This window comes from Pteropus vampyrus, unplaced genomic scaffold, assembly GCF_000151845.1.
Source record: "Pteropus vampyrus isolate Shadow unplaced genomic scaffold, Pvam_2.0 Scaffold67, whole genome shotgun sequence".
Taxonomy (NCBI): Eukaryota; Metazoa; Chordata; class Mammalia; order Chiroptera; family Pteropodidae; genus Pteropus; species Pteropus vampyrus.
Window position 1 is genome coordinate 278,322 of NW_011888848.1, and position 18,764 is coordinate 297,085.

The window sequence follows — 18,764 nt, forward strand, 5'->3', positions numbered from 1 at the left end:
TTTAGTTCCTATGTTTTCTTCTATGCATTTTATTGTTTCAGGTCTTATATTCAGGTCCTTAATCCATTTTGAGTTAATTTTGGTGTGCTGTGATAGACAACAGTCTAGTTTCATTCTTTCACAGGTGGCTTTCCAGTTTTCCCAGCATCATTTATTGAAGAGGCTTTCTTTTCTCTATTGTATGTTTTTGGCTTTTTTGTCAAAAATTATTTGCCCATATAAATATGGATTTAATTCTGGACTCTCGATTCTGTCGCACTGGTCCTTGTGTCTGTTTTTCTGCCGTTTTGATTACTGTCACTTTGTAGTATAATTTGAAGTCAGGCAGAGTGATGCCTCCATCTCGTTCTTTGTTTTCAGGATGTGCTTCCATACAAATCTGATGATTTTTTGTTCTATTTCTTTAAAAAATGCCAATGGGATTTTTATGGAGATTGCATTAAATCTGTATAATGCTTTAGGTAATATGGTCATCTTAACTATGCTGATTCTTCCAATCCAAGAAGAACACAAAATATCTTTCCATTTCTTTGTATCTTCTTCAATTTCTTTTAACAGAGTCTTGTAGTTTTCATTAAATAGGTCCTTCACATGTTTCATTAAATTTATTCCTAGGTATTTTATTATTTTTGCTGCAGTTGCAAAAAGAATTATTTGTCTAGTTCTTTTAGATTATAGAAATGCTATGGATTTTCGAATGTTGATTTTATGTTCAGAAACTTTATTGTATTTGCTTATTGTTTCTAGTAGTGTTCTTGTGGAGTCTTTAGGGTTTTCTATATAGAGAATCATGTCATCTGCAAAGAGTGACAGTTTGACTTCATTTCCTATTTGGATGCCTTTTATATCTTTCTCTTGTCTGATTGTACTTGCTAGGACCTCCAATGTTATATTGAATAAGAGTGGCGATAGTGGACAGCCTTGCTTTGTTCCTAATCTTAGAGGGAAAGTTTTCAGTTTTTCACCATCAAGTATAATGTTGGCTGAGGGTTTGTCATATATGGCCTTTACTATGTTCAGGTACTTTCCTTCTATACTGATTTTATGAAGTGTTTTGATCATAAATGGATGTTGTATCTTGTTGAAGGCTTTTTCTGCATCTATTGATGTGATCATATGATTCTTATTTTTTAATTTGTTTATGTGATGTATCACATTGATTGATTTACTTATGTTGAACCATCCCTGTGCCCCTGGAATGAAACCCACTTGATCGTGGTGTATAATCTTTTTAATATGTTGCTGTGTTCAGTTTGTTAGTATCTTATTTAGGATTTTTGCATCTGTGTTCATGAGAGATATTGGTCTGTATTTTTCTTTTTTTGTGTTATCTTTACTGGGTTTTGTATCAGAGTAATATTGGCCTCATAAAATGAGTTGGGAAGTATTGCCTCCTCTTCGACTTTTTGGAAGAGTTCGAGGAGAAAAATATTAAATTTTCTTTGAATGTTTGGGGGTAGAATTCACTGGTGAAGCCATCTGGTCCTGGATTTTTACTTTTGGTAGATTTTTGATGATTGTTTCAATTTCCATACTGCTGATCGGTCTATTTAGATTTTCCAGTTCTTCTTGACTCAGTCTAGAAAGATTATATTTTTCTAAGTACTGGTCCATTTCTTTTAGGTTACTAAATTTGGTGTTATATACTTTTTCACAGTATTCTTGTATGATCCTTTGTATTTCTGCGATGTCAGCCATAATTTCCCATCATTCATCCCTGATTTTGTTTATTTGTGTCCTTTCTCTTTTTTCTTTAGGGAATCTAGCCAGGAGGTTGTCAATTTTATTAACCTTCTCAAAGAACCAGCTCTTTGTTGCATTTATTTTTTCTATCTTTTTTTTGTTGTCGTTGTTTTCAATTTCATTTATTTCTGCTCTAATTTCGATGATTTCTTTCCTTCTGCTGACTTTAGGCTTCATTTGTTCTTCCTTCTCTAGTTTTTTAAGATGAAGCATTATGTTGTTTATTTGGGCTCATTCTTTTTTGGGGGGAGATAGGCCTGTAATGAGATGAACTTTCCTCTTATGATTGCTTTTGCCGTGTTGCAAAAGTTTTCATATGTTGTACTTTCATTATCATTCATTTCTATGTATCTCTTGATCTCTCTTTTTATTTCTTCTCTGATCCAGTTATTCTTCAGTAGCATGTTGTTTAATCTCCATGTATTTGTGGTTCTTCCTGATTTCTTTCTGCAGTTGATCTCTAGTTTCAAAGCATTATGATCAGAGAATATGGTATGACTTCACCCCCCTTACATTTGTTGAGGCTATCTCTTTGTCCCAGTATGTGGTCGATTCTTGAGAATGTTCTCTGTGCACTAGAGAAGAATGAATATGCAGCTGTTTGGGGATGAAAGGCTCTGTATATGTCACTTATGTCCAGTTGGTCTAATGTGTCATTTAAGAATGTTATTTCATTATTGATTTTCTGTTTGGATGATCTGTCCATATCCAACAGTGGAGTATTTAGGTCCCCTGCTACAATAGTGTATTGGTCTGTTACTCCTTTTAGTTCTGTTAGTAATTGCTTTACATATTTCGGGGCTCTCTGATTAGGAGCATAGTTATTGATAAGTGTTATGTCTTTTTGGTGCATGACTCCCTTTATCCTTATGAAGAGTCCCTCAGTATCTTTCTTTACCTTTTTTATTTTGAAGTCTATTTCGTCTGATATTAGTATTGCTACTCCCACTTTTCTCTGAATACCATTTGCTTGAAATATCATTTTCCGTCCCTTCTCTTTGAGTCTATATTTGTCTTTGGAGCTAAATGTGTCTACTGGAGGGACCATATGGTTGGGTTTTGTTTTTTGATCCATTTTGTAACTCTGTGCCTTTTTATTGGTGAGTTCAGTCCATTTACCTTTAGGGTGATTATTGATATATGAGGTCTTCTTATAGCCATTTTATCTTTAGCTTTCTGGTAGCTTGGTGTTTCCATTGCTTTCTTGTCCTTGTGTTTCTGTTTTCTTTATTTTGGTTGGCTTTTGTGAGCTTTGCTTCTGGTTCTTCTTGTTTTATGTATATACTTCAGTTCTGAATCTTTGGTGAGTGGTTACCATTACGAATATGTAAAGGATAGTTATATATGTATAGTCGTCCATTTTCTTCTGCATGTGCCTTATCTCCATTCCCCTTTGCAAGTTTTGATCTTTGGATCTTCCCCTTTTCAGTCATTGTTATCTCAATTTGTCCTTATGTATGCTGAACGTTCATTACTACTTTGCTATAGCAATTTTATTCTTATTATTTAAGCTTATAATGCTCTGTTCTTAGTAAGGGTTGCACTCCTCTGCTTCTATTTGCCTGAAAGTCACTTTACTCCTAATCATGTGGGGTTTTTTTTTTTTTTGTCATTTTGTTTTAGGTGAGCTGACCCCTTTCAGTATTTCCTGTAGTGCAGGCCTCGTAGTGGAGAAGTCCCTCAATTTTTGTATGTCTGGAAAGGTTTTTATTTCTCCTTCATATCTAAAGAAGAGCTTAGCTGAATACATCATTCTAGGCTGGTTGTTCCTTCACTTTTAAATATTTGATTGTATTCCTTTCTGGCTTGTAAGGTTTGCGCTGAGAAGTTCAAAGATAATCTAATGGGATTTCCTTTATAAGTCACCATTTTCTTCTCCCTGGCTTACTTGAGAATTCTGTCTTTGTTGTTAATTTTGGATAATTTTAATAAAATGTGTCTTGGTGAAGGTCTTTTTGGGTTTAGATAATTGTGTGTTCTGTTGACTTCTTGAATTCCAAGCTCCAGCTCATTCCTTAGATTTGGGAAATTCTCATCCACTATTTGTCTTAAAGCGCTTTCTAGTCCCTGCTCCTTTTCCTCGCCTTCAATAATGGTCATTATTCTTATGTTTCCTCTCCTGATGGTATCAGCTAGTTCTTGTATTTCTCTTTCATTATTTTTCATCCTTCAGTTTCTCTCTTCTTCCTTCTGATTCATTTCTAGATTTCTGTCTTTGATATCACTGATCCTCTATTTGGTCAACTCTATTTCCCGAGCTTGCTATTTCATTTTTCAATTCTTACAAGTGTTTTTTATCTCCAGAAGATTTATTCTGTTCTTTATGAGGTTTTCAATCTCCTTGCTCTGCTCATCTAGTTGTCTTTTTAATTTCTGAAATTGTTGATATGTCTCATTTAGGAACTCACTGAGTTTTTTTTGAGAAGTACTATCCTGAATTTTCCGTCATTTAAGTTGCATATTTCTATGTCTGTAAGCTTATTTTCTGGAGATTTTTCTCTTTCTTTCTGAGATACCTTGTCATCTTGGTTGTTCATGGTGTTTAATGGACTATTTCTCCTCCTGGGTATTAATGGAAATGTATTCTTCTTTCCAGAAAGGAGATTTATTATAAAAGGTTCTCTCTTTAGCCTGTTGCAAAGAGGGTGATTTTTTTTTTTTTTTTTTGGTTTCCAGTAGGTGGTGTATAAGCCTCTTGGATCTCTGCTTTTATAAAACCCTAGTAATGCCTTTTTATTTTCTCGTAGATATTTAATCACGCTTGCTTATTTAATTACCCTCAGTTTCAGTCCCTCTCAGTGTTAGCAACAGTTTTAGTACCATTTGCTCAGATTCCCCCGGGGGCTCTGTGGTGATCAGTCTCTGAGGGTATAGGGGGAGGGGCCCTCTGGGTTGGGAGTTGGGGCTGCAGCTTAGCCTCGGTTTTGCAACCAGGACCAGTAAAAAACAACTGTTGTTTCTCTGCCATCCTGCTTCTCTGCTTTTCTGCTTGGATGACTGGGCCCTGCCGCCAGCTGCATGGAACTCACAACTCTCCCAGGCAATGCTGTTCAGGGAACTTGCCGCACCTTCTCCCCTCCCGCTCCTACAGGTAGCTCCAGCTGCTGCAAGAGGCAGCTTCTTTATTTCTTAATGGACTATTTCTCACCTCTCGACACCTGGGGTTCTGACCTGTGGTATCTCTTATGCACAGATTGTAATGGCCTGCTGAAATGTGAAAGGGTTAAAGAATAATTAAAACCTGAAACTGGACAAAGGAAGTCTATAACTTAGGCCTAGTTTCTGGAACCCCTAACCACATTCTGTTAATCATGAAACTTGTAACAATGAGCTCATACGCTAACTGCCAATTTTAGCCTGTGTAACCCTGCTTGCTCGCGTGGCATGAAAAATAATCAATTGTATATAAGCTGAAAATTACTGTTTGGCCATCGCCCATGGGAACACTGGCTATTGTCCATGGGAACATAGGCAATCACCCATAGGAACATAACATTCTAACACAAGCTTTCTGCTTCTGTACTTCCCACTTGCACACCTGACCAGTGGGTTGACAGGTAGTGAATAGGAGAAAGATGGACCTTTGTGTTTAAGACAGAATGAGGAATGGGATTCCTTGTATCTTGGCATTTCGAGGCTACTCCTTGTATAAAAACCTTGTATCTTGGCATTTCGAGGCTACTCCTTTGCAAGGACAGCCGCCGGCTAATAAACTGTCTCCTGGTTAAGAGCACTCAAGTTGGGTCTGGTTATTCTGGACACAACAAGATCCCACGCTCAGACGTGCTGGTGTGCAGTTTAGGTGTTTTTTGTTGAATTTTAGATGTTCAGCTTATTGTCATTTCAATGGGAGAGATCTGGGGACATCTCTCACTCTGCCACGTTTTACAAAACCTCTTAAAGCTTATGAGGAAAAATGACTGGTGGCCTGGAACATGTGATCTGAATGAACTTGAAAGCTGATTACTCTTCCCCAAGTTGAATTTTTGCAAGATATCACAGCACCAACTAGTAGTTTAGCTGCAACTTCATGAGAGACCTTGAGAGCCGGAGACACCCAGCTAAGCCACAACCTGGATTCCTGATTCACGGAAACTGGGACACCAATGGTGAGTCTTGGGTGGGATTTATGCAAAGAAAGTCTGCATTCCCTGGCACCAGAAGGAGGCCTGGAAGGGCCTCTCTTTATCTTTAATGTTGACATTTTAATTACAGTGTGTCTTTGTGTGTGTCTCTTTGGGTTCATCTTTTTTGAACTTTCTGGGTTTCCTGGATGTGGATGTCTGCTTCCACATTCTCAGTTTAGGAAAGTTTTCAGCCATTACTCCTTCAAATAAGTTTTCTTCCCTCTTTTCTCTCTCTTTTGGGACCCCTATAATGTGAATGTTATTCTGCTTGATATTGTTCCATAGGTCCTTTAAGCTATCTTCACTTTTGAAATTCTTTTTTCTTTTACTACTTTGTTCGGGTAAGTGCCACTGTCTAGTCTTCTAGATCACTGATTCCTTTTTCTGCTTCATCTAGTCACCTATCAAACTCCTCTAGTGTAGTTTTCAGTTCAGTCATTGTATTCTTCAGTTCTGTGACTTCTTTTTGGTACTTTCTTATATTTTCTCTCTTTGTTGAAATTCTCACTGTGTTCATTCATTCTTCTGAGTTCACTGAGCATCTCAATAACCATTACTTTAAACTTTTTATCAGGTAAATTACTTATCTCCGTTTCATCAAAGTTTTTCTGGGAGGTTATTTTGTTCTTTTATTTGGAACATATTCCTTGACTTACTCATTTTGCTTGACTCTCTGTGTCTGTTTCTATGCGTTAAGCAAAACAACTGTCTCCTTCAGTCTTGAAGGAGTAGCCTTGTTTGAGAGAGGAATATTATTGTTCAACCTTGCTTCGGTTCTTGATTGTCTCTCAAACTGTATCTCTGATTGTTTCAGACCTATGGGGCCAAATAACACAATCTCCTTGGTTAAACAGAACCTAGTAGACAAGAGGTATCCCCTGCATGTAGTGTCTAGTGCTCTTTCCACTGTGCCACACTTTTCTCTTTCAAGATAGCCTTTCTCTACCAGGCAGCTGAAATGACTTCTTCTGCCAGGTCTTGCTCTGCATACATATGAGATGGTAGGTTTTCCTCCTTCCATTTCCTCCTCCTCTTCTTCCTTCCTTCCTTCCTTCCTTCCTTCCTTTTTTCCCTTCTTCCTTCCGTTCTCTCCCTACCTTGTTATACATAAAATACAGCGAAAAGATGCACAAAATTCGAAAATATCATAAAAATGAGAAAAAAGAAAAAATAAGGGTAAGATTATATGAAAGAAAGAGAAATGAAGTTTTAAAAAGTATATTATATTAGATCTTCCTCTGCCTCAGGCTCTTACTGCCTTCTTCACCCACTTGTTCTCATCCTGTGAAGCCTAAGCTGGCTACGCCTTCTTCCTTCTCTTAACCTGTAGCCCCCTCATTGTGACACTGCCACCATGTTGGAGGCATGCCTGGTCCAGGGCCCCATCCTGAAGAAGGTGCTGGAGGTGCTTAAGGACCTCATCAGCAAGGCCTACTGAGACATCAGCTCAAGTGGTGTGAAACTGCAGAGCATGGATTCATCCCACATCTCCTTAGTGCAGCTCACCTTGTGCTCCAAGACCTTTGACAGGTAGGGCTGCGACCGCAAGCTGGCCATGGGTGTGAACCTTACCAGTATGTCCAAGATACTAAAGTGGATTGGCAACGAAAACATCATTACTCTAAAGGCTGAAGATAATGTGGACACCTTGTCACTAGTATCTGAAGCTCCGAATCAAGAAAAGTTTTCAGACTATGAAATGAAGCTGGTTAATGGATTTAGATGTCGAACAACTTGGAATTCCAGAACAAGAATATAGCTGTGTAGTAAAGATGACTTCTGGTAAATTCGCACGTATATGCTGAGATCTCAGTCATATTGGAGATGCTGTTGTAATTTCCTGTGCAAAGGGTGGAATGAAATTTTCTGCAAGTGGAGAACTTAGAAATGGAAATACTAAATTGTCACAAATAAGTAATGTCAACAAGGAAGAAGACGCTGTTACCTCAGAGGTGAATGAGCCAGGTCAGCTACCTTTTGCACTGAGATATCTGAACTTCTTTACAAAAGCTACTCCACTCTCTCCTAGAGTAACGCTCAGTATGTCTGCAGAGGTACTCCTTGTTGTAGAATATAAAATTGCTGATATGGGACATTTAAAGTACTATCTGGCTCCCAAGATCGAGGATAAAGAAGGATCCTAGGCAGTCTTAAAATTCAAGAAAATAAAACTAAGCTCTCTGAGAACTGCTTCTGAGATTCCAGCATATTCTTAACTCTCTTCTGTCACCAAATTTGTACCTCTGAGTGCACACGTAGATAATGTTTTCTGTAAATAACCTATATTTTTGTCTATTCTCTATAATTTCTTTAAATGATAAAGTCTCAAGTCAAACCTGGTCTTTTAATCTAGAACTATTTCTGCCTTATCTAGAAATACTCCTTAGGATTTTTATAGACTATTAATACAGTTTTAAGAATTGTTTTCAATTTAAATAAAAGTTATTTGCATTTCAAACACCACAGGACAGTTGCAAGTATCCTAGGGAATTCTCAGCTAATGCTACCTTTCATGTAAATGTGTTTATTTTTTTTTAGTCTAGAGCAGCCATATATAAAAATACATTAGTTATAATTATTAAAATTACTCCAAATATAGTAGGTGATGAGATATTTTGAGGGATTCCAAACTATTTGGGGGAAGTCAAACTTAATTTGATATTATTCTAACTTGAGCTCAAGAACTGAACAGGGGAGGGTAGAACAAATCCTATATATTTAATTGTCATTTTTGTTAGCAAAAACTAACTTTTCAGAAGGTTAATGTACTCAAGCTGTGTGGGTTTTATAAGATGAATTGTTATAGGATGGTGTTTCTTTAGCCTAGAAAACCTTTTATGAGAATCTTGGAAGTTTTAGTAGATCTGTGATAGGGCCCAAGGAGTATATTTGTGCAAAAATAACAATGAAGATAAGATTCAGCTATAATACACATCAGTTATAGTTACTTAAGATGAAACAATTATTCTTAGTACTGAGCCCAGATGGAAATATTTTTCATAGGTTCCTTATCATAAAAACATTTGAAGCTTTCCCCTCCTTCCGGTTGTCTTGCCTGGAACAGGCCGAAAAGATAGTCTTTAGGAGTTTAATTGGTATTCACTGTTAGATGCTATAGCCCAAGTCACAAGTGGTAAAAGACCCTCCTAAACGTCACAGGAGAGCCAACTCTCTGCTGTCCAAAGGCGCATCACAATTACTGTCTTGCCGTGATGCCTCTGGCAGGCAAAGGTTGGGTCACAGTGGTGGGAAAGGGGTCCACTGAGACCCACACCTTTCTTGAAACCTCCTTTATAGTTTGGACTAATACATATCAGAGGGATAGCAGGTGAGGGTTTGGGTATTTTATTAACTCATTCGATATTTTCAATGCATCTTCTCTTTTCTATTAGCACAAAATAAAAACGATATACGTATGCATATATATAGAAAGATCTTATTAAAGTAAAAGTCATTTTCTAGATTTCCCTTCACCTGCAGGTTGCCTAATTGTCCTCCAGGGGCACTATGATCTTAATAGCAATGATCAAAAATCTGCTTTCCTTATCAAATAGTGTGGTTTAGGTTTTCATTTATTTCTCAAATAAATTTTTGTACTACTGAATAATTCTATGTGTTGAACAAATATGGGGGAAATATATCAGAACACATATGAAATAAAGAAAGCACGAGAGGCAGAAGCTCATCACCATGTGATCACCTTCCTCAGAGAGGCCCCAAGTCCCCAAAGGCCAAGACCATAACTGCTCCCTGCTACTCAGCACCAAAGTAAAAACCCTGGGCTCACAAACTCAGAAGGTCTCATTCAAAAACCATCTTCAGTGTCAAGGACACAGGCCCCAGGAACTGTGAAAACGCGAGGGTAAAACTGGAGTTTTGAGCACCTGTCACATTCCTTATTACATTTTTTTAAATCACATTTCTCCTTCTGAACTGCTGTGCTCACTGCTCAGTTCATTAAACTTTATAAGTCTCTATTTTGGAGTGTAAGTCGATTTTTACATAATTATTTGCACTTATTTACATAAAATATTTGGTTTTATATTGACCTCAATTCTCTTCAAGAACAGTAAGGAATGTTTGTCACTATGATGAGCTCTTTTAGGACAGGTCTATTTGGGGTGGGACATGAGGTGGCCCAGGCCTTCCCCAAACTTCAGCTCAAGAGAAAGAAATACTCCAAGACTCTGGCTGGGCACTGTGATAGGGCGAATGGGGACAGCACCCTGGGTGCCCGAGACTGTCACTGGAAGACAGTCAGGGGCAAGAGCAGAAAGTGTATGGCTGGCTCAGCCTTGTCTCTTCCAGTGCCTGAGGGAGGGCTGTGCCCTGCCAGGGTTTACCAAGGCCTTAGGCCCCAACTCCACAATTTATTCCAACCAAAAACCTTGTGAAGAAGTAGAGAGCCACCTCTCTTTTGTCAGTTTTTGTTCAGTAAGGAGATGGGAGTGGCTAAAGACTCCTTGGCCTGTTTGGTTTGTAAATAAATTGTGTTTTTGAAGAAAAGAATTTATCCTAGAATTTATAATTTTCAGAGAGGTCTAAATGAAAAATGGTCAGGAACTGAATATTTATTTTTGTCTTCTGCGGCAGTTATTAGTCTGGAGATTTTTTTTTTATTTGCAATATTAAGAACACAAAGTCGATTTACAAGTTAATTAATTTCCTAATCACCAGGCAGTCTAGCCTTTTGATTTATATAATCTTGTACTGGATTTTTAAAACTCTCTTTAATTTCTTATACTTTCCTCCTTGACAGAGATGTTTCTCCCAGTTCTCACTTTTTAGTGGTTCCAGGCACTTGACTTTGAATGAAAATACCCTGTCTTTGGCTGACCAGGGAGGTGGGGAGAGGCTCACAAGAGAAACGGAATATTCTTCCTGCTCCTAATGTCCACCTAATTTTTAAAGCATAGGTTCCTTATTATATTTTAAGCTTACAATTACACCTATAGATTATATTATTAGATGCCTCCATATCTGATATTTCATTTTTCCTAACTTGTGGGGAATGAGTGGAGGAATGGACAGTAGAAAATACTTTTTCCTCTGAGAAAAGAAATAGGGGTGTATATTGAAGCTGGGGTTAAAACATTGCTGTGGGACTGGGGGTTCAGTAGTAGTCAACGTCACATTTAGCCCTCTCTGCAAACAATTCTGTTCCACCTCCCCGTACAGCATAGTAAAGCTTTTACTTTTGTATTGGACTAGTTAATCCGGTTTTCCTATCTGCTAACTTCCTTTCCCCTGTGTTTCAGTTCATTAACTCTACCATTCCCCGTGCCCAAAGCGTCCGCTTAACCCATCTTCCTCTTCTGGCTACTGTTCACTCTCTACTCTCTACCATCTTCATCCTCAGTATCCCCAGCACGCACGTGGTTGAGGAGCTCTATCCGCCACCCAGCTCCAGATTTAAGTGAGTCAACGCCGTAGCTCTGGGGGTAGGGGACTCGGAGGGCACGGCCGGGACAAGGAGGTGGGAAGCGCGTTTCTTTCACGTGTTATCTCAGCGCAAATTTCCTGGAGTTCTTTCAAGACTGCTCGCGGTTTTACTATTTCTCTGTCGCCTACTCGCCAAGCTCGCGGGTCAGCGTGCCTCCTGACTGCGCCCTGCACGCCCAAACTACATGCAAAGGTTAAGCTGGTGGCCCACGAGGCCGGGATTGGGGGCGGTGGCTAACCTCGAGGTCGCTTTCTCTTCCTTTCCCCCACTCCTTGTCCTTTCCCTTACTCCCCTTAGTCACCTCTGCTTAGGCAAAACTAGCCCTCAGGGCTGGAGAGGTCTGGCGTGCTCTCGCTCTCCCTTTCAAAGGGTTAATTTTTCCGATCGCACGATGGGGAGGAGATTTCCCTGTAGACAAGTAAAAAGGGTGATGGACAAACGTGCGGGCACTAAGACCGCAAGGCATTCATTTCCTCCTACGGTGGAAGCGGACGCCGGGAGGAGGAGAGCCCCAGAGCGCGGAGCTGGGAGCAGAGCGCAGGCAATGCTCAGCCCTAGATGTAGCTGAGAGTCTGGGAGAGGCCGACCGCCGCGACCCAGCGGCGAGAGGAAGAACTGGGGGGCGGGTGGGGGAAGCATAGCACTCGAAACCTAGAGGTTTACAGATTATTTTATTTTGTGTAGAAAACACGTAACGACCCCGAAGATCAGCCCCAATGAACATGTCAGTGTTGACTTTACAAGAATATGAATTCGAAAAGCAGTTCAACGAGAATGAAGCCATCCAATGGATGCAGGAAAACTGGTAGGTGATGCTTTCGCGTGATCCTGCGTCCGCGAGCCCTGCGCGTCTTCCCCGTGTGTCCTAATGTCGGTGTTCTTGGTTTGGGCGTGAATCGAGCGGGGAATCGCGGGCCGCACACAGAGCCCGCGGTTGAGCCCCTGGGCTGCCTGAAGCGCATAGGTCTGTGTGCCCCTGTGCGAACCGCAGCTACACATGGATCTTTAACACAGATTATATAACATCGAACATATATATATATATATGTATATATATATGTATATATATACATATATATGTATATATATAATGTACATAGAATAGATGTTTGCGCGGCAGGGAAGGCGGGAGAGATGCCACATTTCAGGTTCCTTACCTGCGCTGCCTCCTGGCTTTGATCTAGAGTGGGGTTTTCTTGCTTAGCCTCCTGCAAGAAAGCGGAGTGTGCAAGGCGGTGGAGGAGGACTCCGTCTCCCTCCGGCCCTGTTTAACCCTTTCCCACCCGCCGTCCTCGGCTCTCTGGTTCTCGCCCTTTCCCCATCCCTCGTGTCCTTCCTTTCTCCTTGCCGCTCTCGCGCTTCATTGCCCTCTCTGATCTCCCCAGACGGATTCCTCCTTTCCTGGACCCCTTTCCCCACGCGGATCCTTTCCGGTTTCATAAAGAGGCGGGGGCGTGGGGGGAGGGGACAATGAAAACAAATAAAAATGAATGAACCCAAGCGAGTGGAGCCACGCCATTATTAAGTTTCTGTTTTACGGAAACGCCTTTTGCATACACTAGTTCTAATTCAGTGGGAGGCTGCTGATTGGAGTAGAGATACAGAAAATCCCTTGGGTCCTCAGAGTCCTTGGGGGCTCTTCCCCGGAAAAACTTATAATCGGAGAAAGCATCTTTCCTGTTTACTGTGTTTCCTTCCGCCAGTCCTTTTTAAAATCCTTGTGTGAGAGGCGATCCTGTGTCACCTTGCAACATTTAACAGAGTAGGTAAGGCGTGCTCATCTCGCTCTTCCTTGCAGACCACTGCTGTGGCAGACATTCCCTTCCTCGCCTTAACCCCGGGTCTGGCCATCGATAAAATGCAAACCCAACGCACTCGGACCAGGGCAGTGCCCAGCGCCTCGATGCTGGGGGAAGGAGGCGCGGGTACGGACAGACCCAGCCCGCTGCGTGCCCCCCAGTCTCACGACCTGCCTTGCCTCCCCCATCTCGGCGGTGGGAAACCAGAGATGCTGACGCGCCAGGGGCTGGGGAGGGTCATCGCACTGGGAAGATTGCGGCGGGCCGGAGCGAGAAGGGGATTAAACTTCCTTTTCTCGGGCCTCCAGGAGTCGCGCCCAGCCTCGGGTGGTTCGTTCAAGGCTCTCGCCTCCTCCAGCCCGGCAGTAGCCGGGCCAAGCCCGCCCCCTGCGCCGCCTGCGCGCGCTGGAGGGTGCTGGGCGCAGGGTGCTGGAGGGTGCTGGGCGCAGGGTGCCGGAGGGCCGCGCCGGGCCAGCCCCGGAAGCCGGGAGGGGCCCGTGACCCGCTCGCAAGGCTAGGGGTGCGGCGGGCCCAGGGGGCGCGGGGCTAGGGGCCCCCTGGGCCGCGGAGGCCGAGATCGCCGGGATGGGGCGGCGGTGGTAGAAGGAGGTTGCACACCGCAAGGCTTGATCCCGTGGGAGTCTACACATTGAAAGGCAAGCCCTTCGGGCCCGCCGCCGGGGACCGTCTCCAGATGCACTTCCTCTTCCCGCGCAGGGGGTGGTACTGAAGGCGGGGCGGGGGCCGGAGCGGCGCGGCGGCCCGCGCAGGGCCCGGCTATTCTGTGCCGTCGTGTGTCCTATCGTCTTGCCACAGAACTCGAACCCACCTTCCTCCACCATTAGCCCGGTGTTCCCTGTGTTTTCTAAAGTCGGCGTGTCTCCATGTTGCTGCGCCTGTGTTGAACCTGCCTTTCTGGAGCCGGCTTCCCCTCGCGTCTGCTTCCCCCATTCACTGTGTGGCCAGCCCTGCCTTGCACCACCGCCGCCAAGACTGCCTCTTATTTACTTTTGCTTTTTCTCTGAGGTCACTTTCTGTGCCTCCTCCAGGTACCATTTCCCGCTGCTTTTCTCAATGCACTCAGCAAGTACCCCCCAAGCCAGACAGGGCCTATCCTTCACGGGCAAAAATGTGCCAACTTACCTTTTGTCTGTTTTTTCCTACCTCTTTTCTTATTTGTACGTTCTGGCAATCTTTCCTGGCTTTTATCTCTATACATAGATATTTACATGTGTGTCTGTGCTTCCTACCATAGCATCAGCTGTTTAGGGCATAGTTTTTGTCTCATTCCACTCTAGATTATGTGGAGCACTTCAAAGAATGCTTTGTGCATGGCAGATGGAGAAAATATTTGTCCAGTGAGTTAAAATGATGATTAGTGCCAATCTTATGGCCAGCTACCTGTTAACAAATGAAGCTTAACATAGTTGGCCTCCCCCCTGCGTTTCGAATACTATGTTATTGTCCCATGCTAGGATTTTCTCCTTTCTGCCCTTTTCTTTGTTGACTTTTTGTTCTTCTTGGCTTATTTACTGCAGGCAAAACAACAAAACCCTACCCCTTCCTTCCAACTCTTCCTGACCCTGATTGTCTTGCTTTCTTCTTTTACCCCAGAGTGTGTGTATTCCTTCCAATAGCCAGAGGTCCCAGTTTTATAAACCAACTTCTCGTAACCCCAGCAGACAAAGTCTTGAACCAGGTGTTTAAGAAAATGAAGATTTTCTTTTTGTTTCTCTTGTTGAACAGGAGAAGAGAGAGCTCCACAGCAAGGCTTAGACTGTTTTGGTGCCAGGGGAAGTTCAGGAAACCACAAGGTCTTCACTTTTCCAGACTCCTTAAAATGGTTTGAAATAGCTTCTGGAGGAAAATGCAAGGTGAAGCTTGTACTACATCTCGAGAAATCGTTTACAGTTGTCCTTAAAAATCTCCTAGACATAGCCTCAAACAAAACTTGTTAATTTAGAGAATTATAATTTATCTCTCAAAAGTGACACTGTCTTTTAAAGAATTGTGATGACTGCCAGGAGTGCTGTTTCTTCAGTATGCTGTCTGCACTACCTAGTATCATTTAAGAGGACCTTAAATAAGTAGTTTATTAAACATCCTACAATCCATATCCATTACCTTATTACATGTTAACGTAATGGGGCCCCTCTTTTGGAGTGGTATATAAACACTAAAGGGTTCAGCTGAGGCAAGTTTATCAAGTTTATTGTTGCTTTAACAAATGATTAAATTCATTGTTCTAGACACAGGATAAATACTATAGACTTATTTATTTTTCTAGCCAGTAGTTTCACATATAATAAATTAGAAAAGCAATTGAAATGCAAGGTAAATATATTCCCTTGGAGAATCATCCTGAGCCTCATCTTGAAACTACATGTCAAGTTAAAAATATCTTGGATATTATTATCTGGTAAATGAGAGTTTTACATGAGGTAGAGAAAAATGCCTGCTTTTAGCTCAATAGCATTTTTGAGTTCAAATCTTACGCTGAAAAGCCTTTGTGATTTTATAACACTGAAAAGAGAGGCATTTTGTTCTTTAATGAGATGTCTGGCCTTTACCTGCTATTCTCACTAATAGCTGACTTAATTTATAAAGGCTGCTAGCAAGGGAGCAAAATACCTAATGATTGGTAAGCCAACATAAAATTCATTGAATGAGAAGGACAGCTGAGCTCTGCCTTCTCGTTCAGCAGCCTCCCAGGTCTGCTCACAGCAGTGGATGCTAGTTGCTCCAGTTGTAGTTGTCTGGCCAATGATGATTATCTTCTGATGTCGGCTGACATGATGTTCACCAATAGGAAAGCAGGAGGCCTGTGCTGACTGCTGTAACATTATGTATGTGAGGTGACATCATCACAGGGCTTGCTTACAACCTCATGAAACCCTCCCCCCCTCACCTCAGGCATCCTCCACATCCAGCCTTTCAGTGCTTTGTATGTTTTTCTGACTTGTTCCCCTCCCTCCTCCAGTGGTGATGGTTATAAGGGTTTTACTGTTTTTATATTTTGTGTTCTGTATTATAGGGTCTATAAGATAGTGTAGGAATTTTTAGAATTAAATATTGTCTGGCTAAGGAAACGTTTTTATCCACTAAATTTGTTTTTAGTAAGGAAAAAAATTAAAAGAAACATTACTTAAAAGAATCGTACATCTACATGTTCTTTCTTTTTGTGAGGTTTAGAAAGTAACATGATGTACAATTTCAGTACTAAAGAACATAAAAGTATTATAAGCCTGTATTAAGATTTTTACTCAAAATACAGCATCATAATGTCTATCAAACTTTTAAATGCAGGCTGTTGTTTTTCTTGTGGTGACAATTGCTTTGCATTGATCTCTGAAGTCCTCCTTGTGACCTGCTGCATGCATTTGTAAGAAAAATGGCTGGAAAATAGTGCAGTCTGTGGTCATGAAACAGAAAAGACCAGAGCCTCATTTAATCAATGACACTACGGCAAATACAAGTTTGGTCAGCTGTCTAGGAAAATACTGTGTCCACATTGTACTCATTATGTACTCATTATTTTGGAGAATCACAGCTCATATTAGCCTTAAGATTGAAAAGCCCAGAGTGTGAAGAACTTAGCTTGTCATTCAATAAACTTCAAAGAGCACTGGGATATTGGCCTAATATGCATCAGGTTAAGAATGAGAAGACTGAGAAAATGTATACAAAAGATTGTGTGGGACTTTTGATCTGAAAACTTTCATGTATCTTTAGAAAATTGAAGTATATTTATGCAGTCCTTGCTTTTTAAGGATTCCCAGGGATAATGCAAATTATTTTATGATTATATTATTCATCTCTATACTTACATTCGTTATAAATAGTACATGATGGTAAAATTTTTACATAAGGCCTTTCTTTTAATTGGGAGTTAACATTCATGGTCTAGGGAAGACTGCTTGTTGCTTGTAATGTTAGATGATAATTCTGGTCTAGGGAAGACTGCTTGTTGCTTGTAATGTTAGATGATAATTCTAATGGTGTCAGTATCACATAGAAATTTAACTCCAAAGTTAGCTCACTCCAAATCTAAGAGTTGCTTTGAATACTTCCTTTAAAGAAGAATCTTTCAAGTTGTCCAGTGGAAGAGCTGTAAGGGGAATGGAGACTTAGAAATACTTAGGAGGGTATAAAATCACCATCATAATCAGTTTTCAGCCAACAAAGTAAAATGAAAGAGTGTAGCACTATTCAGTCAATTCAAGAATTCATCTTTGCTCCAGTGATCTGGATATTTTAGGCCCATGTATTTTCTGAGATGAGTTGTCTAAAAATCATCTCAACCCACTTGATAAATGTGTGGACATAGGTGAGCTGAGCCCTTTATTAATAGGAACCAGACAACAGTCCACAGATTTGCCTTAGCTCTTTACCTTCATTATCTTCAAATCTATCTGCTCCCATTTACTTTCTATTTATCTCTGTTAGGAGAGCATAGGAATTTACCTAGAATAGTTACCTATACCACAGATATTAGTTCTATTGACAACCCTAGGAAATTTGAATGAAAATATAACAGCTTTATTGAAATATTAAGACTCATAGCTTTATTCCTTTATCAGTATTCTGATTGTGTGTGTATACAGGTAGGTACAAATGTGCAGTGTTGGCATAGCTACTCGGAGAATTTTTTTAAAAACAGCATTTTTAATTCTATTTTAGAAATAGATTAATCTTTAAAAAAAAAACAAAAACTATTGCCCTAGAGTAAAAAATGAATTTCTAATTTTAAGTTTATTGAACAAAAACAATCCCAAAGTATGAGTTATTTAAGTTCAAGATTATGTATTTATCATAATTCATTTCTATATTGAGTACTCATGATTTTTGGTTTTAGAAGTTTTTATCCTACTATACGTTATTGGAGTGATGAGTACTTTTAGGAAACCTTTTGTTTATGTAGTCATCTACTGTGAACTTTCTGAAATTTAACTTTAAGCTTATTTGCCCCCAAAAAAGGACAAGTGAAAAAGACTGACACTTATCTTTGCTGAGATGAATAAGATGTGCTGATTAGAAGCAATTTTACTGGATACTCATGGTTTTCTATACTTTTATTCTATTTACTTTAGGATGTCATAACTTAGTTTTTTCTTTCTAAAGCTTTTGTAGAAGAGTTTCTAATTGCAATCTGATAAGAATTATCATTGTCATAATGTATTTTGCGGTGGAGGAACCCTATGTTTTTAATCAGGTTTATGATCACACATTTTAAGTGAAATAATTATAACACCATTTCCTTAAAGATAAATTTCAGATATTCTAGCTCAACCTTTAATTTTATTAACACCTATCATCGAAGTTTTTCTTTTTAAATGATCCTTTGAGTTCTGAGGCTGAATTTTTGAATTAACTATTTGTTAACTCTTAATGGACAATATACAGATCATTCTTTGAAGACAAAAGAGGAGTGAAATTCATATTTATCATTTATCTTTGTTAGGAGAGTACAGGCATTTACCTTAAAACGTATATGTATGTATGTGTATATGTTTACATGTACATATACATATGTTAAAGTGACTTTTTTTTAAAAAATGAAAACTGATACCCCATTAAATACCATTACTTATCTATTGTTTGCTCTTCGAAGAGTATCTTGCTGAGCCAAACATATTTCTAAAATTTGCTGCA

General features: G+C 40.3%; 1 protein-coding gene, 2 long non-coding RNA genes and 1 pseudogene across 6 annotated transcripts in view; 3 read left to right on the top strand and 1 right to left on the bottom strand.

Annotated features, from left to right (window-relative positions):
• The first annotated feature begins 7,224 nt into the window (after positions 1 to 7,224).
• Positions 7,225 to 8,014, top strand: LOC105292990 (annotated as a pseudogene).
• Positions 8,015 to 11,118: 3,104 nt separating this feature from the next.
• ELOVL6 (ELOVL fatty acid elongase 6) overlaps positions 11,119 to 18,764 on the top strand; it is a 113,964-nt gene continuing 106,318 nt past the window's right edge. Inside the window, exons 1-2 of one of the 4 annotated variants that reach the window (XM_011361436.2) lie at positions 11,119 to 11,286; positions 11,998 to 12,118. In XM_011361436.2, the coding sequence (XP_011359738.1) occupies positions 12,030 to 12,118 (89 nt within the window). In that variant the 5' untranslated portion in view covers positions 11,119 to 11,286; positions 11,998 to 12,029. Of the gene's footprint in view, positions 11,287 to 11,321; positions 11,506 to 11,723; positions 11,855 to 11,997; positions 12,119 to 18,764 lie in introns of those variants that run through there. The other 3 variants (XM_023531355.1, XM_011361435.2, XM_011361434.2) reach the window with 3 other exon arrangements.
• Positions 11,966 to 12,608, bottom strand: LOC111740698. The gene is made up of 2 exons (XR_002780711.1): positions 12,471 to 12,608; positions 11,966 to 12,316 (listed from the first exon to the last, which is right to left on the bottom strand). It is a non-coding gene; the product is annotated as an uncharacterized LOC111740698 (long non-coding RNA).
• LOC105292991 lies at positions 13,775 to 16,413 on the top strand. Its single transcript, XR_895948.2, has 2 exons — positions 13,775 to 14,161; positions 14,859 to 16,413. It is a non-coding gene; the product is annotated as an uncharacterized LOC105292991 (long non-coding RNA).